A 22,224-nucleotide genomic window follows, 5' to 3' on the forward strand; every position below is an offset into this window, starting at 1 on the left:
CACACGCATCTTACATCCTGAAGCAAGTCTTTTGACTAATGACTTTCAGCTAAACTGGCTAGCTAGCCAGTGAGCCTGAACGAATCCATCTGTCTCTACTCACCAGGTCTGGGTTAGAGTTGCTCTCCTGCACCCAACACTTATGTGGGCAGTCCTAACTTAGGTCTTTAACCTCGAACAGCTTCACCAACTAAGCTCCAAGGTATGTTTATTTTACGGTTGAATGACCATTGTCTAGAACTCGGTCTAGATTCTGGTTGCCTCAAATAACACTCCGTCAGACAAAGATGTGAGCAATAGATGGTTAAGGACTACAGTGGGCCAGGATAATCTTATGTCTACAGTGTCACAGCTCCCCAGTACTGCCATGTAGAATTCAGAAGTGAGCTTTTTTTGTTGTTTCTAAGTTTAGGATATCATCATGTAGCTTGACCTGATCTCTATTTAAACCTGGTCATTATTTAGACCAGGCTAGCCTTAAACTCACGAAGTTTGCCTTTCAAATGCTGGATTAAAGGTGTAAACCAACGTAACCTGACATAAAATACTTTTCTCCTGAGAATTTTACAGATTTTGATTTAGTCATCCTGCTTCCATCTTCCGGTAGCTGAACTACAACCATACAGTCTCATTCTGCATTTTTCTTTCCCCAAGAACAGGGGTTCTCTGTATAGTCCTGGCTCGCCTGAAACTCACTCTGTAGGCCAGGGTGGTTTTTTAATTCAGAAATCCACCTACCTCTACCTCCTCACTTTAATCCCCACTGCTGGCACTAAAAACAATCACCATCATCACCACTCAGCCTGGCCTGTTGTTCTTTAAGATCTCAAAAAAACTTCAAGCTTGCCCAGTGACCTAAAACTGTGTTATGTCTGCAGCAAGGCTTTGTAAATGAGTTTACTGTACAGTAGCCCTTTCCTGGGTTGTTAACTGTCAAGGAGGACACCTACCATTTCTAATCACTTTCACATTCACCTTCCCACCTTACTAGGATGGAAACAGAAACAGAGGAAGCTTCCTTGGTCACTTGATTTACTTTTTCAAGTTCTGGGAATAAAAGTGAGACCTATATATCTAGCTAAACTAGCTACCACTAGCCTCAATTTAACTTCATAAATCATCTACACTTTTTGAGACATAGCAACCAGCCCAGGTGGATTTCAAACTTGACATCCTCCTGCCTCAGTCAGGCAGACCACCAGGAGCAGCTGTGCATCTCCACTTGCGTGTGCTCACCCTCAGAAGCCAAGAGAAAGCAGGTGCTCTGAGGTATTCTCTACCTTCCACCTCCACACCACTCTACCAAAGCCAAGGACTAGGAAATGAGACAACAAGGGTTTCACAAGAAACTGACCTTTACTCAACAAAGTTCTACACGAGTGGAATCTCACGCCACCTAGGCGCTAGTCCCCAGCACAGCACAGTAACAGATGGATAGACCTGGGAGCCCATGGGGTAATGGTAATAAAAGACTCGGGGTAATGGCAGCAGGGAGGGCTACAGATCAAGGTCAGTCCATGTCGCAGCCCTGGACAAGGAAGGTGAAGAAACTGAAACTTCATTGTGCAAAAACCAACTAAAAAATAAATTAAAAAATTAAATAATTTCTTTAAAAAATAATAAAATAAAATAAAATAAAAAAAGGGAAATACAAGAATCGGGCTCCCTTTTCCTGAAGGTAGCTGGAACAACCCCCTTGGACAAAGAGGGGTCACAACTACATCAGACAGTCAATCCATCAATACACCCCAAGACCCAGCAGAGGATGCTCCTAAGAAGTGGAATTACCAGAAAGCTAATGGTATTTTTCTTTAAAAAATTTTTTTCCTACAAATGACTTCCAGAGACCTGCTCAAGTTTCAGGCTGGAGGGAATGGGGACCACTAGCTGAGTTATGGAATGTGCACTAAGTGTCCCTGGGAATAGAGGCAGGGCCTGACCCTACTTGAGAAAAGATACAAGGCCTGGATGGAATACGGTCCAGGTCCTTAGAGGGATGATGGAGCAGGCAGGCCCTACTATGCAGAACTCCAGTCAAAGCCCAAAATATAATGGGCTCCCAAAAACGTAGGAAGCAAAGAAGGGGACGGAGGAAAATTTTCAGGGATCTTACAAGACTGATTTCCATAGCTAATTTGGAAATAATCATGCCCCTCTTCTCTCGGGAAGCCCCTCCCACCTAGATGGCATCCCCAACCAATTTCTTCAAAGAGTTTTAGAGTCAGTATACCAATTTGGTGTGGTCTGAGTCCAGTGACAGTGACACTGTGATAATCCTAAGTCCCAAAAGGGACAAAGTTTGAGGCCCTGGGTACACCCTGCTCCTCCTCCAAGCCTTCAAATCTTGCTAGACCCAGTAAACTTCTGTCCTTTGTTCTCACCAAGCACATTCTGTTGCCCCAGCTCTGGAGAATGGGGTTCTCAGGAGCAGAGAACTGGACTATCCTTAAAGCTGTTTCAAGAGATCCAGGAAAGCAGCCCTGGCAGCCAACAGCCCTTAGCTTTCGCAAGGAAAACTAGTCCCAGGACTATGACTTTAAATACCCTTGGAGCACAGGAAAAGGGTACAGGGTAGCCTCAAGCCAGTCTCAGCTGCTCCGACGGTCCCCACTCTGCTGCTGGCTAGGATGTGACAACGATGGGGACACACTACATGAGGCTGCCATGAAGCTGGCAGGAAGTGTATGGAGCAGGTCCAAAGTGAGCCAGTGCTGAGAAGGCAGCCCCCAGATGACCACCCTCCTCCCTTGACCCTGGGAGCCCAGCTGAGGTCCCCCAAACCCCCCAGCCCTCCCCATTACCACCAATTCTGGCAAAACAGCAGAAGCTTCTTATACTCTAGATGCAAGGTACACAGAAGGCCATAGGCATAATTTGGGGGTTCACTAATTCTACTGTCTCCATGCAGTCGAGGAAATGGTGGGGCGGTTGGCCCAGCCTAGCTGGCTATGGAGCCCGCACATGCGTGTGTCCACATGTGTACATGTGAGTGTATGCTTCTCTACAAGGAACCCCCCTCCCCACCTGTAATTCCCTTGCCTTATCTGACACCGGATTCGGTAGGCCTTATGGATTCCTCCCTCCCACATGGCTGGCCCAAGTGAGCTGCCCGAGATGACCCAGATTAGAGCCCAGAGAACTCTTGCCCACCAAGAAGTCCCACCCCCCTCCCTATTTGTAGGATGAGAATGGAGTCCCCACCCACCTGCCCACTCATCAGGCCCGGTGGGGCAAGTGGACCGACAGATGGACAGGTGCACAGACTGGGTTGCACCTGGATTTAGGTCCCACTCACTCCTCCCTAACCCCCCTCGACCAGGGCACAGTGACTTCTGGAAGCAGCACATTCCCCAGCACACCCTCCGACGATGACGCAGACAAAAACCTGTAGGGGAAAGGGAGGGTTCAGGGTCTCGTTCTTTTCACTCTCCGATAGGCCCAAGGGCTGAAAGACCTGCTCACCTGGTGGTCTCCACGTTCACCTAGACCCCATAGAAGGCTGCCAGCCTCTCCTTGAGCAGAGGTGGGAACTGCTCTGAGAACTGTTGCCAGTTCTCCTCCCCAACTTGGTCTTTGAAGCCATGGAGGATCTGCAGTGAGGCAGGGTTACAGTGGGCTGGGGCAAGCCTGTGGTGCCCATTACCCAGGACTCCCATGAGACCACCAGGAGCCTCACCTTATAAAACATGTCCCGAAGGTCATCCTTCGGGCTCACCCAGGAGGCTACAGCATCGCAGAAGAAAATAAAGTCCTGAAACATGATGGATCCCATGTGAGGGGCCGCCCAAGCCAGCCCCCTCCCTGCCCTCTGAGCCCCACTGCCCGGACCTGCACAACACCCCCAGGATTGACACCAATCATCATGCAGATGCCTCGGAAGGCAGAATCCTTCTCCTCGTTGTCCCGGATGTTCCTAAGGGACGTGCACCTGGCCATGGAGGAGGGCAGCAGGTCAGTGGATGGACTTGGGGCTGGACAAGCACAGATGAAGGATGAATGGAGGGTATAGGACGGGGTGGGTGTCAGTGGGTAGAGGTCTCCCACATGCATCCATGGGGGTGGCGCTGGGGGATACAGCTGTCCTGCCCACCCCCAACAGGTCCCACCCAGGCAGGCACACACCAAGGCCGGATGAACTGCTGCAGCATGGGTGCCACCTCCTGTGGGCACACGTAGCCCAGGCGGCCGATGGTGATGGCTGGAATGGCAGAGGGACTCGTCAGGCGACCTGCAACCCCGAGTGGCCCCGGGACGGTACGTGGCGGGGCCTCTGACAGGAGGCACCGAGCCCCGCCCCACAGGCCCCAACTGAACGATCCTGTGGCTATCCTGGGCCCTTGAGTTTGGCCCATAGGTGTCCTCCCCACCCAGCCTGGATCTCTTCCCATCCATATATTCTAAAGCCAGTGTTGTTCCTTGGGTTCCTCCTGAGTCCTATTCAGGTGTTAGCACCCTTCCTGGAACTATGCCCTCTCAGCCCTGCCTGGTACTCACCTGTGTTTTCCAGCAGTGTCTTGGGCGTGTTGGGCCTGTTAATGATCTCCACCAGATTGCTGAGGACCATCTGCACATAGGGCTGCATCTCTGCCCCTAGAGACCAGCCATTCAGAGCCCTGCATTGCCCACTCCACCCACAGAGCACCCACCAGCTGGGTATGGCTGACTTCACTCCAAGAGCCCAGTTACATTCAGACTGGCCGGTGCACCACAAAGCCTGAGAGAGCAAAGGCCCCCCCTCGGGATACTCCCCACCAAGTCCACAGCCAGCACAGAATAACCACCCAATGAGTCTCTGAGGCCACTACCCAAAAGGTGACAAGATCACTCTACCCAATCTTCCCTAAGGACAGGAGGCCAAAGTCACTAATCCCAGTGGACCTTTCAGAAAAACAATTACAGGAGATGGTCCAATAGGAACAAACTGTCTACCCCTCCTCATACATGGCCCTTGAGTGATTTGACTTCACCTGTGAGGGAAATCAGAGCATGTTCGTCCCCAGCCAACAAAGCAAAGTTCTGGCTGCAGAGAAGCAGATCACTGCAGAGGCCACTTTCAGGGCACTCACCCATTTGCATGCAGATCTCCCCAATGGCCCAGGTGGCATTGTTGCAGACAGAGATGAACTCAGGATTCAGGTTGGTGCCCAGAATAGGCATGAACTCAGCTAATAATGCAAAGAAAAGAGCAGGGAGAAAAATTGAGCAGAAAGGCCAATGAGGCCACACTCCCAGAACTGGACTGGGCAGACCCCATCAGACAGTACGAATACAGACAGTTCGGTCATGGGCCTCCCAGGGTCATGTCTCCATCACTTGAGGCCAACGTTGGGGTTATGGGATAGGGGCAAAGGAAGTAGCCTACCGATACAGGGCTTGACATGGATGAAGCAGGCTTTGGTAAGGTCTCCCAGAAGGGCAAAGGAACTCTGCCGGACCTCAGGCATGGAATCCTGGAGGTGGGAAAGGTTGCACAAATGACAGACTCCTTGACTCCTTCCATCTAAGCCATCTGAGGTGGCTTAGACCCTAGAGCACATCCTGACCACAAACACAGTCCCTTACTCCATTGGCCTTCTACTACACTACAGCCTGTTTTCCAGGACCTGGGAGTGAAGTTCACTAGTAAGCATTTACTTTTAAATTTCTCCCTAACCCTGTTTTATCCTCACCCCATTCCCCCTCCCCAAACCACAAAATAACAGTTATATTAAATATACTCTTAATTTCTCTGAGACAGGGTCTTGCTTCACAGACCTGGCCAACCTAGGCACTACCATGTTCTGACTTAAGCCTCTATCAAAGTCATCATCAGGCCTAACTGTGGCACTCGTGTGCATCCTCAGTCACCCTATCTTAGTTTTGAGGAATAGTTTCTTTCTGAACCTGAGCTCACTAAAACTCAGCTGGACAAGCTGGCCAGAGAGCCCTGGGATCCTCCCTGCCTCTACCTCCCCAGTACTTTGAATCAAAGACTCCTCTGTGAAGCTGTACCCACTTATTTTCATCTTTAAATGCGTGTGCACACTGGGTGAGACAGTTGTACATGTTCATAGGTATCCTTGGAGTCTAGGAGAGGGAGTCAGGTCCCCTAGGAAGCTAAAGCAGGCAGTGGTCAGAACCAAACGGGTTCTCTGGAAGAACAGCAAATGCCCTTAACCTAAGTCACCTCTTCAGTACCTACCCCAAATTTTTACATGGGTGGTGGAGATCAAGTTCAGGTCCTGTTGTCTGGCAGGTACTACTTTACTGACTGGACCATCTCCCTACATCTTCCCATTACCTGTATTTTGTTTTGTTGTTTTTTGAGACAGGGTCTCACAACAGAGCCTGGTTGAGCCTGGAACTCAGAAATCTGCCTGCCTCTGCCTCTAGATCTAAAGTGCTGGGATTAGGGGTTGGGGATTTAGCTCAGTGGTAGAGCACTTGCCTAGCAAGCGCAAGGCCCTGGGTTCCGTCCCCAGCTCGGGGGGGGGGGGGGGGGAGTGCTGGGATTAAGACCACAGATACAAAAAAAAACAAAAAAAAAAAACAAACAAACAAACAAAAAACCCCACAGATGCCTGTACTTTATTTTGCAGACCAATTTGCATTATAGTGTCTGACAAATTTTTTTTTACTGTTCTACCCATGTGTGGGTAGAGTATGAGTGCACACCTGTGTGGGGAAGAGCAGGCAAAAATCCAGGTTTTATTCCTTAGGAACCAGCCAACATACATTTATTCATTTGTTTATAAAACTAGATGTTAGTTGGGCAGTGGTAACTCATGCCTTTAATCCCAGCATATTGGAGAGAGACAGGCAGATCTCTGCTGAGGCCAGTCTGGTCTACATTACATAGCAAGGTCCAGGACAGCCAGAAAATACAGAGAAATCCTGTCTTTAAAAAAAGAAAAAGGGGGGTTGGGGATTTAGCTCAGTGGTAGAGCGCTTGCCTAGCAAGCGCAAGGCCCTGGGTTCGGTCCCCAGCTCCGGAAAAAAAGAAAAAAGAAGGAAAAAAAAAAAGAAAAAAAGAAAAAAGTTGGCTTGTTTAGGTATGGCCTGACTTGGGAGTGGCTTATGTTGGGTACCCACTCACCTGCATACACTGGAAGAGCAATGTCATGATGTTACTTCTCGCTACCAGCTGTTCCACATGGCCACCCAGACCCTCAGCCAAGCCACTAAGCAGGTCCAGTGCAACAATCATGAAGTCCTTGTCTGGGGCCTCATACTGTTCCGGGTGCTGTGTGTACATCTAGATGCAAATGAGGCAGGTGAGGAAGCAGTCTAGGGCCTGGGCAGTAGAACAAGTGGTCAGGAGATCCAGGGTGCTCACCATGGCCTGGGCCAGTGTCTTCTGCACCAGGGTAACACAGCGCTGGTAGACAGGCTCACAGTAGGGCAGGAAGCCACTCTGCAGGGCAGTGGCCACAGATGATAGGCACTAGCAGGGAAAAGGGAAAAGGTAAGCCCAGGCCAGGAGGGAGGGCTCCGAGGAAGGACCTGAGCCCACTCACCTCCAGCAGGGGGAAGAGGTCCTTGTCTTCGTCCTTGAGTTCATTCCACTTCTGGATCAGTGGGGGCATCAGCTTCTGAATGTATTCCTGGAGAGAGGTAGGGGCAGCCTACTCAGTCAGTGCTATTTATCCCTTAGGGAAGATCCGTGCTCCTGATCCTTCTCATCTGCGTGTCCCTTCCGCTCACTCCCAGGAACCTGGGTAGGGCCTCCTGGGACCCAAAGACCCTTGAGCTCTCCCAGCACAGCCCTGGCCTCTCATAACTGTCCACCTCCCACTGTAAAGAGCTTTTGGTGCCGACTCTAGAAACTTGGCTGGAATTTGACCTTGGGCCAGGACAGGAAAGTAAGTGCAGACAGGAATCTGACTTTGGGCTAGGACAAAGAAGTGGGCTTCAGGCAAGAATATGACTTTGGGCTAGCACCGGGAAGGAGGCTCAGATATCTTGGCCATCCTGATGAGCCTCTAGAAGCAGCGATCACAGGACTTTGTTTATTGCCTTGCTCCTTCCTTAACCTAGAACTGACCTTATTACTTGCATGTACTTAAAATGGTGTAAAAGCAGACTGGGAAAAATAAACCCGCCTCAACCTCAGAACTGGCTGGGGTCGTGCGACGGTGTCGTCTAATTGTCTTTTTTCTTTTTGGTCCTGGCTCCCTCCCTGGAGGACCTGGTGACTGACCCAGCTGGCTTGATCATCCCACTAGTCTGGAAGCAGAGTAAGAACAGGGCTAAGTGCTTCAGCCTGCCTGTCATGGCCCTGTCCTCAGCATGTAACAAGGTCAATACCAAGACACCAGATGTTAAGGGACACAGGACAGGACAGAGTGTGTCCAGGTTCTCACTGGCTGATTGAGGTGGTGGCCCACAGAGTCAGCCAGGGTGCCGATGGCATCGTAGAGGATGAGCAGGTTCTTATGCTGGTATTTGCCAAAGGCAAAAACGAGAGTGTCAAGGATGTAGCTGAGGTAGGGCACCAGCTCCGTGCACGCCTCCTCCTCCAGGGTAGCAAACGCACTGGCAGGGAGAAGACAGGAAGGGGAGTTTAATGGAGCCTAGCAGATGGAGCAGCTAACACGGGCAGCTAGGGAGGTATATCCAGGATCAGCCAGTACGAATACGACAGTGATCAGAGTCTTGTCAGCAGTCATAGGCATCATCATTTCCCAGGGTGAGGACGGAGGTCAGGAGTGGGCTCACCTGCAGGCTGCCTCCTGCACCCTCTTATTGCCATCCAGGATACGTTTGAGCAGCTCCGTCATCAGAGGCTTGAGGTGCATGTCAGGTGGCTGGCTGACTACCCAGTGGGCATAGCGGCTCAGCGTCCAGCAGGCAATGGAGCGAACTAGGGCCTTCTTGTCTGACAGGCACTGGATGAGGTGTGGGATCAGCTCAGGTAGATAGGGCACCATTCCCTGCATGCAGCCTGTAGTTACCAGGAGACAGGAGGGTTTTTAAGAAGGCTGGGGCATATCCAACTCAACATGATAGGTGGAAAAACTGAGGCTCTTCAAAGAGCCCATAAAAGGCAGGAGCAAATGGGGACATGGCAGATACATTGCAGCTGAAGGTGGTCCAAATTCTGGCTGGGCACAAGCCCAAACCTATAATACTAGCACTCAAGGCAGGAGGCCAGCATAATCAAGGAGGGAAACACCCCTACCTCTCCACCTCCCACTTCAATAATCAAAATCGCAGGACTACTTAGAGAAGTAGGTGTCATGAGACTGAACAGGAAGTGATTCTCAACTTGAAACCTTCTACACTTGTACTTTTATCTCGTGCCCCCTCCCTCCCCATCTCTGTCTCTTTCTTCACTCCACCCCCTCGCTTGATTTATTTTACTTTAGTGTACGAGGGGTGTTGTTGAGTGGGCAAGGTATGTGCAAGTGCCCACAGAGGGCAGAAGAGGACTCAACTACCCAGGAGCTGAAGTTAGAGGAAATCATAAAGGGCTACACGGGTGCCAGGAATGAAACTTGTTCTCTGAAAGAGCGTCAGATGCTCTTCACCACTGAGCCATCTCTCCAGCCCTTATTTTCTAACTTTATAATTGCTTAATTTTTGTTTGGTGGAGGTTTTTTGTTTCATTTTCTCAGTACTGGGAATAAAACCTTAGGCCTTGGGCATCCCCCCACCCACCTGTTTCACCCTGACTTTTGAGAATTTAATGTGCAGACCAGGCTGGCCTTGAACTCAAGAGATCTGCCTGCCTCCGCCTCTGCGTGCTGGGATTAAGAGTATGCCCAACTATGAATGCAACTTCACTATTGGGATCAACTTCTGTAGATCTCTCTCACTGGTCTATAGAACAGAGTACACCTAACTTGGGTGCTTCCACATAGTCACAGGTGAGCGATACTACTCTGAAGCAGAGGCAGGAGGATTGCCACAAGTTCAAGACTTGCTTAAAGTATACAAGAGACCCTGCTTTTAGCCAGGTGTGGTGATACACACCTGTCATCCCAACACTAGGGAGTCTAGGTCAGGAGAAATCACAGCATAGCAAGACTATGTCATAAAATAAAAAATTACCACGTACAATTATTGCATGATATCTGAGATAGCATTATCACCAAGAAAGTAGTCATCATGAAACCATTTCTTGATATGGAGCCCAGATCCTTTTAAAATCCAGACAAATGTTGTATTGATAAATTGTATCCCATTCCAAAACCTAGGCCTCACTCACAGGTATTAAAAGCTCTCCAGACCGAAAGCCCTGGCTGCCCAGTGACCTTAGTTTAGGCAGCAATTCTGGGTGTTACGATAGTCACACGTGACAAAAGTGGCCACAGTCCATATCCTATGGCTTGAGGGATGAAAGAAGCTCAAATGCTATGCCCACAACAGCCCACAACAGAACACCCTGTGGGTTTGGGCTTGGTATCTCCTAGCTTGCCTGCTCCCTGTGTAGACTACGCTGGCCTCACTTACACTTGCAACCCTCCAGTTCTGTAGCTACAGGTATGTACGCCACTGTGCTCAGCTTAACACAATGTTAAATTTAAGGAAACTCCATAGCTAGGCACTTCTAATTCTGGTGGGCAGCCTAACAACAAGAGTCAGGTTTCAGCTAGTTCTACACTGGGACATGAGAAGTGGTACCAGCCTGTGTAGCTCTCTCTGGCCATGTATGAAGCCTGGGATTGGCATTGGATATACAGAGGGAGTTCCCCTGAATGGATTCTCACGCAAGGAGCACCCTGGTGGGATGGGTATTGAGGAAGGCCCTGCACTGGGCACTACAGCTACCAGCCATATGCTTGAACCATTACAGAATCACCTGCTTAAGAGAATGAGGGGAGGGCTAGTGTACTGAGAATTTGCTAGGGGAAGGAGGACACCTTTCAGGCCAAGCCAGGCAAAGAATGAGATCACAGAGCTATTTGGAAAAGATAAGGAAGTCAGATGGTGCAGGTGCAGACCTTTAATCCCAACACAGAGGATCTCTGTGAGTTCAAGGCCAGTCTAATCTACAGAGCAAGTTCCAGGACAGCCAAGGCTGCACAGAGAAACCTTGTCTCAAAAAAATAAATAAGATTTAAAAAACAAACAAACAAACAAAAAAAAAAACAGACCGAGGAATTCCTGGCTACAGAGCCACATCCATCACTGCACTGCTCACGTCAGTTCAGGCAAGGGCCAATGAAGTGGAGGAGACTCACCCTCGGCAATGGCGCCCAGCACCAGGATCCCCGACTCCTTGACCACCCACTCAGGGTGGAATAGGAGGCCTTTGAGCAGCGGAAGTAGGTGGGGCAGCAGTTCCTCCCGGAAGACATTGGCAAGGACATCCAGCGCAGCAGCTGAGCACTTCCCTGAAGGGGACAGTGAGGCGGGGCTCAGGGAGGCTGTGGGGCAGGTACTCAGCCCTTCCATCTCAGCCCTGAGGCCAGTCTTCATAAAGTGCTGCCCACGCTCTCCCGCAGAGCCAGCCGACTACCTACTCAGATTCCAGTCTGACAAAGCATCGTCATCGTCATCGTCCTCAGCGTCCTCAGAGCCGTCAGGCCGCTCAGCCTCGTGGGTCAGTGTCACTGTGCGTGACTTGTGGAAACGTGGCTTGATGTCCTGCTCACTGTCAGGTACTGCCTCATCCTCCTCCACATCCCCCTGGGGAGCAGCCCAGGCAGATTTCTCAGCACCGGCTGGGGAACTCCAACCCAACACCCATGGTTGGCCACCCAGAGCCAGCTGTGGACGCCCCGGCTGACCTTAAGAAGGATGATGTCAATCTCAGAGTACTTCATCCCATTCACGAGGATGGGGATCAACCTATCGGGAAAGAGACTGTAAGAATGCAGGGACTCTGACTAGGTACCCACCCGGAAAGGAAGCAGGTATGAGCCGGAATACTGAGCAAGGGGCAGACTGTGCGTGACACAGCCACATCCCCATGTCGTTTCTGTTCCCTTCCCTTCAGGGAATTAGCAACAACATATTTTCAGCTACCATGATAAGGAGACATAATTTTTTCCCTCTCCTTTTGAAACAGGGTCTATATAGCATGATTGGCCTAGAAATCACACACCTTCTTGAGGCTGGAGAGAGCTCAAAGTTTCGATCATGAGTTGCTGTAACTCCAGCCCCAAGGAACACAATATCTTCCTTTGGCCTCTGTGAGCATTGCACACATGTGGTGCAGGCATATATGCAGACAAAACACTGACATACATTTTAAAAATAGTAAAAAATATTTTAAAAACAAAAACATGATCTTTCTGCGTCACCTCCAACACTGTGATTACAGGTGTTCGCTGCCACATCTAGCTGCCCCATCTATCACTGTCATAGCCCTTGACCCAACACAGCAAATGACAGAACCCTGAAAACCTTCAACAATGCTGCCCCCTAGCACTACACAAAGCACAAACATCTGACCCATTATCCAGGCACTCTTGAAGACAAAGTTGTTGGGCTGCTGGCAGGAAACAAGCAGAAAGTGTGGTTGCACACAACTGGAACATAACATCTTTAAACATGAAAACTGATACAACCTTCCTGTCCCTCTTTGCAAGTCTCAATCCTCCTGAAAGTCCTCTCTTCCTCTAGCCATAACTCCTACTTGCTCTCAATAATCTGAGATCACCAAGTGATCCAAAATGGTCAAGACAAGGGGGCCCAAACCAGCCATGGTGCCACATGCCTCTAACCCTGGCACTTGAGCCTAAGTTCTAGGCCCACTTGTTTCAAAAACCCGAAAAAGTAAGCTCTTGTTAAAGTACCACTCCAGAGACTCTGATCTCCTAAACTGAGCACCAAGGCCTACAGGGCAGTGGTAGGGCACAGTCTTTAACCCCAGCACTAGGGAGGCAGAGGCAGGCAGATCTCTAAGTTCTAAGCCAGCCTGGTCTACAGAATGAGTCCCAGGACAGCCGATACATACTATATGAGAAACCTGTCTCAAAATCAAAAAGAAAAAAGAAAGTCAGAGCTACAGCATTACTTATCCAGGAAGGCCATGCCTAAAAGGAAAGTGGATGCCTTCTGTAAGCATCTAGAGCCAGCCAGGCTGAAGCCTTGACTTGCTTAAGGGCTACTTCTTCTCTTTTCTTCTAGCTTTTTCTTGAGACAGGGTCTCATTATGTAACCCAGGCTGGCCTGGAACTCATGACACAGCGTCTGTGGCCATCATCCAAGCTTAGCCTCCTGAGTGCTGGGTGCGGGTAGGAGCCGCCACATTTGGTTTCCGTTACCTAATTTTTGAAGTCATTAAAGCTACATCCCCTAAAAAATCAGTGTACACAGGATTCAAAGAAAACATTATGAAAAAGCAGCCAGGGGTAAGAACAGGTATAGGGAGGACTACAGGCTGAGGGCATGGGGCACGAGTACTCACTGGACCAGGTGGGAGGCCAGGACTTCCTTGCAGATGGGCTGCTCGGCCAGCGTCAGCCAGAACTCACAGGCCTCCAGGGCCACATTCTCATCGTGGTCCTGGGTCCTCTGCAGCATGTACTGGGGCGATAAAGAGAGGTTGAGACCTAGCCCAACTGAGGGGGACTCCCCAAATCCCACCAGCCACCCATTTGCCCTTGGGATTGACCGTTCGCACCTGGATGATGCTGTGCATGTGAGGGATGAGCCTGTCAATTCTCACTTCTAAAAGCATCACAAGGGCTCTGCACACGTTCTTCCTCACCTCAGGGTCATCATCCACAGCCAAGGCAAACAGGTGCTGTGTAAAAGGGAGAGGTCAGCTGCCTGAGGACCCTTAGCCTCTCCTATCCACCTGGAGCCTGGTGACCCACCTCAATGAAAGTATCGATGTTGTCCATCAGTGCTTGGGCCCGGTCCATGATGAACTGGTTCACACAGGCAATGGCATGGGACCTAGTAGGCAGTGAAGGCATGGATCACTTAGGAACTCGGGCATCTGCCAACCAACTCTAAGACCATTCTGCTCTGGGGAACATCACATACCGGATCTTAGGGCTGCAGTGCTTGAAAAACTGCAGGAATTTAGGAATCATGATGTTCAGGGGCCTGTTGAGAGCATCACTATCCAAAAGCTCAGAGGAGTCTTCACAGATCTTCTGTAGGGCTCCAAAGGCTCCCTAAGCAGAAATGGACGGTTTTGAGTCCTACCCTAAGCTCCATTCCCTGCTCGGACCAGGACAGGTACTGCCTGTCACCTACCTCACAGGTGTTATAATCCTCCGAGTTGAGCAGGTTGCACAGCTGGGGCAGCAGCTCTGGCCACATCTGCAGCTCACCCTTGGAAGCGATGGTGGTGATGAGAATGCCTGGGCAGCCAGGGAAACGAGGCTGCTCAGGCTGGGCAAGGCTGGGCCTACTGGTCCCTCAACCCTCCCCACCAGGAGACTGGCTCACCAGCTTCCTTCTCTCTCATGCATGTCCTGCTTGAGCCTTTCTTTGGGGTGCCTCGTGAATGCCGAGCAAGCACCCCACTGTGGAGTGACAGGCCCTCTTCAAGTCATCCTGCTGACTCAGCACAGCCTCACTAGGAACAACTCTGTTCTAGGTCCTAGGATCTGCCCAAAGTCACTGCATTCACAGGTGTGGAGAGGTACGAAGTGAAAATGCAGAAGACAAAGATATGGGTCTCCACAAGCCAAGCCCTCAGAACAGAGTAAACTGTTCTTCAGTGACTTTTATTTCATAGTACAGAGGACTGAACTCAGGGCCCTGTGCACAGTAGGCAAGCGTTCTCCTATTGAACTAAATTCCCGGCCCTATTTTTTTATTGTTGTTGTTGCTTTTTTAACCTTTTGAGTTAAGGTCCCAAGGCAAGATCTGAACTTGAAGACCTTGCATCAGCTTCTTGAGTAGCTGGAGTTAAAGGCCTGTCAACTAGGCCAGTTAAAGAGAAGCAATTTTAAAATGGTGGTCAGGTGACATCTTGACATATATCCAAAAACTCAAAGGAGGACGTGGCCTCCCAGTCCCCTGGAGCAGAGATATCTTGGCTAGAGATCAGGCAATCCTGGTATACTAACAGAAGAAAGGCAAGAGTGGGGATCAAACAGTCAAGTCACGAAAGCCTCTCTATCTGAAGAGAGGACTCTACTGACAAGTAGAAATCTGTGGACAGGGGCTGGGGAGATGGCTCGGTTGGTAAGAGTGCTTTGCTGGACCAGAATGAAGACCTGAGTTCAGTTCCCAGTACATACATAAAAAGCCAGTTGTAGTGGTATACACCTGTAATGTCAGTAATCAGTTGAGGCAGGAAGATCTCAGAACTGGCTGGCTACCAGCCTAGCTCCAGACCCTTTGAGTAAAAGAACAGAATATCTGATATCCTCCATTGGCCCCTGTCTACGTGCAAGGGTGTGCACACTGTCTATATGCACCTGAGCATGTTCACACACATACACAAACCAACAGGGAATGTTTAAGTAAACAAGTATGATGACACTGGATCTAATGCTCACATTTCGGTAAAGTGGTTTAGAATGAAATCCATGGTACTGAGTAGAAGGCTTCATCTGAGGCCTGAGGGCAATGGAGCCGCCAGGCAGAACTGGATATTGTGGCCAATGCACACACCACTCATTATTAATAAAGGATGGCAGGGAGGGCAGAAGCGGTCACTGCCAACTCTCAAGTGATGCCAAGCCTCAAACTGAAGCCTCTCTGAAATGACGGGGTAGCCTGTGAGGATGACACCATCCCTCTCTGAGACAGGCCCCAGACTCTGAGCTGCCCACCTCACAGCACCTCTTGGACCATGGCTCAGCCTTCCCCGGAAACGATAAAGACCAGCCATGCTCAGATGCTGTAGTAGAGATGTGAGCCAGTCCTGCAAGGCTGAGGCAGGAAGGTCCCAAGTCTGAAACCCCAAGCTTGAACCCCCAGGCTGAGTAGCAAACCCCTGTTTCAAAATCAGTACCAGTGTCCCCAGCTCCGAAAAAAAGAACCAAAAAAAAAAAAAAAAAAAAAAAAATCAGTACCAGCACCCTAAAGCTCTTAAAGGCTTCTTTAAGAACAGACAGTTTATGGGGAATTCGTTCGTTCCAGGTCCTCAGAAAGACCAAAATTAAGCACATTACAGAAACGGGCACAGTACTTACACAGAACCTATGCACTCCCTCCTGTAGACAACAGGCACACTTTATCAACTGAACTATGTCCCCAACCTCCCAGACTTTAAATCACCTCTACATGACTTAAAATTCCTGTGGTAATTAATGTCAATAATACGTAGTTATAAAGTATACTGTGCGGTCAGCAAGAGAGCTGAGTATATAAAGGTCACTGCCACCAAGAACGCCAACCTGACTTGGATCCTCGGGACCCATGGGGGAGAACAATCTTCCAAAGTTGTCCTCTACCCTCCACACATACACACTACACACCCCACTCTACTTTCCACACAAGTAAGTTTAAAACAAAACAATTGCTAAGGGAAAAAAAATCTAGACATGTAGAGACTCAATTTTTTCCCCTTAGTATTTGGAAGCCACAGTTGATTTGATCAACAGGCCCAAACGTCTAGCGATAATTCAGTACTATTTTTCTGTCTTCAGTATGTTTGTTAGCTTATAAGTGACATCTCGCTTTGTAATCTTGACAGGGCTGGAACTCTCTATGCAGCTCAGTGTTGCGTGAACTCAGAAGATCCACCTTCCTCTACCTCCCAAATACTGAAATTAAAGGCTTGGGCCACCATGCCTCGCCATTTTTTAAAATTAATTAACTAATTAATTAATTCATTTATTGAGACAAGATCTCACCTAGGGCTAGTCTGGAACTCACTATTTAGTCCAGGCTGGCCTCAAACTCTAAATGCTGAAATTGCAAGCATGTGCTATACCACGCCTAGCCTTTCATTTCTTTGCAAGGTTTCCTTTCCTGTCCCTTCCTAGGATGGCTTAGTGATTAGAGGCACTTGCTGCCACCACCTTGGCCTGAGTTCCAAGCCTGTGCCCCACACAGAAGTAGAAAACCAACAACCAAGTTGTCCTTTACCTCCACACACACAGCACAGACAGGTAAAAAATAACACCACTGTTTAGTTGACAGATTTCAAGACAAACAATGGCTTTAAAAAAAAATCTGGAGCTGGGAAGATGACTCAGCAAGTAAAAACCACCCACCACCTAAGCCTGCTGGCCCAGACTTGCTCCCCAGAAGCCACATGAGCTGGATGCAGTGGCCTGCGTCTATAATCCATCACTTCTACTCTGAGAGGAGGAGAGAGAAGAAAGGACAGGAAGCTACTGTGCAGCGAAAGCATGAGAGCAGCATCTTGACAAGGTGGGAGCAATGACTGACTCTCCAATGTTGCCCTCTGATCTCCAGACTCAAATGCTGCTAAGAAATCTCCTATTAATACTTTTAGTGTAAAGCCTTAAAAGGAGAATGTCCCTGAGTAAACCTTAACTCCAGTGCTACAATGTCCTCTGGTATTTCTTCTTCCTGGATTCAGCAAGGCACCTCGATTAACTAATTCCCACTGTATATGAATCACTCTGAGGGCATCACTGACGACTCTGTCTGGATTGCAGAAGCAGGTGTTCCAACTGCTGGGCCTCAGGCACATCGTTTTGAGACTATGGACACTGCACTCAGAAGGCTGAGGCAGAAGAGCGGAAAGTTTGAGGCCAGCCTGAGCTACCTTTTCTCAAAAAGAAAAAAAAAGGGGCGGGGGGGAGGGGGGAGACTGACCTGCACTGCCTGGCTTGTTTCCAAGCTGTTACTTGCCAGGCAAGTCCCTTTATCATCTGTGTGCCTCAGTTTTCTCTCCAGTCAGATGGCAGTAGTAAGAGTGCTATCAGAGCGTGCTGGAGCATTCAGTAAGCAATACCCTGAACACGTTGAATAGCTTCTTGGCCCAGTGCAAGCCCTTAGTGTGTCCTTGATGACGACCCCCACAGCCCCCTCACCAATGGTGGCTCTGATGAGAGAGGAGGCATCGCCAATGTTGTTGAGACATTCCTGTTTGATGAAGTCTGCCACAGGAGGTGGGAAGCTCTGGTAATGTGCCTTCACGTTGTTCTTAAGGATGAGGCCACTCAGAGAGCGGGTTGGTTCATCTGTGAGAAAAGTACTAAGGTCAGAGGACTAAGGGAGAAGCAAGATCTGTGTGGCCTGGAGGGACAGAGGACGTACCTTCTGATTTGAGTCTGGTCAGGACGAAGATCAGGTAGTTGTTGAAGTCAGGAAACTGGTTGAGCTGTTTAAGTTTCTGCCAGGCTGTTAAGGAAGTTAGAGAGCCAGTTCTATTGGAGCTCGTTCGTGATCCCAACACTAGGGAGGCTGAAGCAAGATCCTGAATTCCAGGCCAGCATGAACCCAAGACCTCGTCTCAAAACAAAACAAAAAACCTAAGAACTTGAGAGGCAAGAACCTTTCTTAGGCAACAGACTTTCGGTGCCACATTGCTCGGAATGCTAGTGACCAAATCAATTCTGTGGTCAACTCCTGGGACAACACAAATCACTTCCTAACCTCACAGCACCATAGGCCTTCTCAGGAGGATCACATGACTGCGCTTCCTACACTACCCTTATATCCTTACCAGAGCAGGAGAGGACTGGAAAAAGATGACTTCTCTTAAACTGGCAGCTGCTACTCACGTCTGTGATCTAGGGACTCCAGTGAAACCTGCTTTTCTCGGCAGACTGGAAAGCCACTTGGGTGTGGTGCATGGCCAGAATCCTAGCACCAGGGAAGCTGAGGCAGGAAGATCACCCTGAGTTCAAGGCAAACTTGGGCTACATATTCAGTTCTAAGTTAATAATTTAATCTGTTATACAAAGACCATGACTCAAAAAAAAAAAAAAAAAGAAAGAAAGAAAGAAAGAAAAAAGAAAAGAGCCCAGGGATATAACTCAGTGGTAAAATATACATCCAGCATATGTGAGGCCAGACCATTGAGTCTCCAGCCCTATTAAGAGAAAATAAAGCGAGTGGATGACTGAGTTCCAGGAGCAGAGCTTAGGGTACAGGTCCAGGATAAAGCAGGGGCCACACGTTCCAGGCCGGTGTGTTCCACTCTCAGCACTGCACAGAAAGGCGGTGGGCCAGTCCCATTTTCAAATGAAACTCAATACTGTTTCAAACATTTAATTTTATATTTGAGATAGTCTTCATAATACCAGGCTGCACCCAAACTCCGAGACTCACCAGCCTCTGCCACCTGAATACCGTTATTACACGATTCAAGGTGCATGCTATCATGGCTATATCATTTAAAATTCAGGACTTGCTCTAATTTGCTTCTCTGTCCTGTGATAAAGCACTTGAAAGAACCAAGTCAGGGAACAAAGCATTTGTTTTAGCTCATCAGGGAGAAGTCCTAAAGTGGGAACTCGAGGACTAAAACTGAAGAAAGCACTACACAAAGCTGCTTACTAGGTCCTCCCCACTCACATCCACCAACCTTTCCTACACAGCCCAGAACCTATTAGTAATCAAAACAATTCCCCACAGCCATGCTCGCAGGCCAAGCTGATTGAGATTCTTCAACTGAAGGCCCCTCTTCATAGGTGTACCAAATTAATAACAAAACTAACCAGGACTTTAAATATATATACATATATACATGTAAATGTATTTATAAAAGCTCTTAGGAAAAAAGCTTCCAACTACAAAAACATTCATGTTTCAACTCAATGTCCCTACCCATCCATCTACCCTCATTCTGACAAGGCAGACTGGATTAAAATCGGAGATGGCTGGATGCCTGGTCTTCTCAAAACCCTGGTTGCTAGCTGAGGCTTGGCCAAGGCATTTCCCCTTTAGAAGACTCCAGGTTCCCATGTATTAAAGGAAAGTCAACAACTCTCACTTTAACGGTTAAAGAATTAAGTACTCAGTGAACATCAGGCATCCCCATCATTTTCTCCACTTCCAGAAATGGAACCCAAAGATCTAACCCTTTAATTCTCGTCCATGTCATGTTCTCTCACAGCAGAAAGAGTCTGGGAATCAAGAAGTAGTCCCTCCCTCTCTGCCCTGTTCCACGAGCCCCGGAAGGAAAGAAGGATACATCCTGCACAATGCGCTGAGTAGCTGTGTTGGGCGACTGCGAATCTTTGAGAAGCTGCAAGACCTGCTGCAGGCCCTGCTCGTCTGGCTGCCAGTCCATGGTGCAAGGCGAACTGCAGGGGTAGGAGCCTGGGTCAGCGCTGGGTCGCTGGAGTTCTGTGTGAGACCCAAGTTGAGTCCCCGAGGCAGAGGCGGCTGCATGCAGACGCAAGCGCTCTCCGCGGACAAGCGGAGGCCTCCAATCCGCGCCCGTCCAAGTGCGGGGTCCCCGCCAGCTATGCCATCCTCGGCCACGCAGTCGCGGGCTCGGGAGTGCATGTGGGGGGAATATAAAAGCGGGCCATCAGGACCAGCGGCGGGGGCGCGACGTATCCACATCGAGCCTAACGAGGAAACCCTCTTTCCAAAGAGGTCCACGCCACCGCCGCCCCCAGCTACGGGCCTCACGGCTTCCGCCTCCCTCGAGGGCTAGGGGCTCCGCCCCAGCGGTCTTTCAGGTGAAGGCTCAGTCCACGAGGATTCCCTTCCCCAAAATCCAGCCTTCCAGCTCCGCTAGATGCCAGCCGCCTCCTAGATTCCTGAGCTCTTCTAGGTCCCTAAGCGCCCAGATCCTGCTTATCCCTGCTCCCTCTTCTAAACCGGCTCTACAAGCTCAGTAGACGCCACATGCCCCCCTTTCTGACCTAGACGCGGCCCAGTGACTCTCCTTAACCAGAATACAAGCAATCCCGATAAGTCTCCAATGTCTCTTTGAATGAGAGCCAGTCAAAACCGCCCAACCCAGGACCAAAGCCCCCAATGCCCGCTGCCTGCCCCAATCAGATCTGGCCAAGCCTCTCTAGCCCTTACCCTCCTCCCCAGTCAGCAGGAATTAATGCTGACGGATCTCTGGCAGTTCCCCCAATCAAATTCCCCTAAGCCCCCCGACCACTTCGTGTCGGAGACCCCATCCGTCCAATCCCTGCAGCTTCCCTTAAAGAGTCCCGCACAAACACCCGCCCGGTGCGCTACCCTCAACGGATCCCATCACCGCCTCGCAGTCAGACTCAGCAAAGCCCTCTGGCCTTAAGTCTGACGCCCCTCCCTATCAGGACCAAACAACCTTCCCCTCTCAACTTTCAAGGCTGTCTACCCCCAGTCAGACCCAACCAAGCCCCGCAGAAACAGACCCCCACACACACCCGATCCTCGCGACGTCCCCCGACGATTCCCCCAATCAGGGCCCCTCCAGCCCGACCCCAGCCGCCCCACTGGCCCGCATCTCGTGGCACCCGAACCTGCCCGGGCGCCGAGGCCCCACCCCTTGAGATCAGCTCAGCTCCCCCTCCCCCGCCCGGCCCGTTCTGCCGGCCTCGAGAGCTGGCCCAACCCGGTACCCCGCCTCTCAGCCGGGCGCGACCCCGACGCCTGGACGGCGCGCGGCGCAGGCCCAGAACCCAGGGAGGTTCGAGGCGAGCTGAAGCCAAGGGGCCCGGGCCGAGCGAGGCCCACCTACCAGGCCCCGGGAGGCAGCGGAGGCGCCTAAGTGCTGCAGCTTCTCCAGAGGCTCGCGCGGAAGGAGGGAGCCAGAGGCAGGGAATAAGAAGAAAAAAAAAAAAAAAAAAAAAAAAAAAAAAAACGCGGCCGAAATGAACAGTTTCGGCTTCCGTACGCCGTTCAAACTGGCCTAGCCGAGCCAATCGGAGAGCGAAGCACTCACACGTGATCTGGCACAGAGCGGCCTAGCCAAGTTGAATCACGTGAGAGAATAAGCACCGCCTCTAGGCCTCTCTAGCCATTAGGTCCTCCCAGCGTCTCTTTCCCTTTTTCTTACTGCAGCTTTCTTATTTAATGTATATTGGTGTTTTGCCTGAACCATGTGCGCGCAGTGCCGTAGGGACCAGAAGAAGGTATTGGACGCCTGTGAAGCTGGTGGTGGTGAGCCATATGAATGCTGAAATCAAACCTGGGTCCTCTGCGAGAGCCGACAGTACTAGACTCCAGCCCCCAACTGCAGATTTTTCAGGAGCTAGAAATTTGGTAGTGCATGGGTGCTCTCGGTGTGTAATGGACCTAGGGATTCCCTCAACCACAGCTAACCGTGCCCTTGCTAAAACTCCCTAAGATTTAAACTGTTCGCAGTCCGGCATGCCTCAGAACTGCCGGACTGTGGTGAGGGAGGGGAGGGATAGAGAGTACGGCAACAGTGTGCCCCCTAGTACCAGGAAAGCCTGGGCTACATCACAAAAGCCATGGTCTACGGAGCTGGTTCCAGGACAGCCAAAGCTA

The 22,224-nt window shown here is 50.1% G+C and overlaps 1 protein-coding gene and 2 non-coding genes across 14 annotated transcripts; all 3 read right to left on the reverse strand.

Moving 5' to 3' along the window:
* Positions 1–1,337: 1,337 nt before the first annotated feature.
* Positions 1,338–21,517, reverse strand: Tnpo2 (transportin 2). 12 transcript variants are annotated; one of them, XM_087594387.1, is made up of 25 exons: positions 21,452–21,517; positions 19,958–20,069; positions 18,076–18,151; positions 17,850–17,999; positions 14,140–14,246; positions 13,924–14,057; positions 13,752–13,833; positions 13,556–13,678; positions 13,340–13,458; positions 11,715–11,775; positions 11,448–11,613; positions 11,166–11,318; positions 8,698–8,923; positions 8,343–8,514; positions 7,497–7,583; positions 7,316–7,423; positions 7,076–7,234; positions 5,363–5,450; positions 5,067–5,165; positions 4,495–4,590; positions 4,123–4,198; positions 3,829–3,928; positions 3,677–3,751; positions 3,463–3,590; positions 1,338–3,385 (listed from the first exon to the last, which is right to left on the reverse strand). In XM_087594387.1, exons 2-24 carry the CDS (start codon positions 20,054–20,056, stop codon positions 3,483–3,485), a joined length of 2,664 nt encoding a protein of 887 aa, XP_087450513.1. In that variant the 5' UTR covers positions 20,057–20,069; positions 21,452–21,517; the 3' UTR covers positions 1,338–3,385; positions 3,463–3,482.
* LOC134483716 (small nucleolar RNA ZL2) lies at positions 5,247–5,321 on the reverse strand. The gene has a single exon (XR_015644497.1). It is a non-coding gene; the product is annotated as a small nucleolar RNA ZL2 (small nucleolar RNA).
* Positions 8,597–8,666, reverse strand: Snord41 (small nucleolar RNA, C/D box 41). The gene has a single exon (XR_015644478.1). It is a non-coding gene; the product is annotated as a small nucleolar RNA SNORD41 (small nucleolar RNA).
* Positions 21,518–22,224: the final 707 nt, after the last annotated feature.

This window comes from Rattus norvegicus, chromosome 19, assembly GCF_021556685.1.
Source record: "Rattus norvegicus strain SHRSP/BbbUtx chromosome 19, alternate assembly SHRSP_T2T, whole genome shotgun sequence".
NCBI lineage: Eukaryota > Metazoa > Chordata > Mammalia > Rodentia > Muridae > Rattus > Rattus norvegicus.

What these genes read in the sequence shown, in the direction of transcription:
- Tnpo2 (XM_087594392.1), bottom strand. Translation starts at nt 20,056, where the DNA reads ATGGACTGGCAGCCAGACGAGCAGGGCCTGCAGCAGGTCTTGCAGCTT. An exon ending in CCATGTCAAGCCCTGTATCG is followed by an intron (nt 5,166 to 5,362) that starts GTAGGCTACTTC and finishes TTGCATTATTAG; the next exon opens with CTGAGTTCATGCCTATTCTG. An exon ending in ATCCTGGGGGTGTTGTGCAG is followed by an intron (nt 3,752 to 3,828) that starts GTCCGGGCAGTG and finishes ATCATGTTTCAG; the next exon opens with GACTTTATTTTCTTCTGCGA.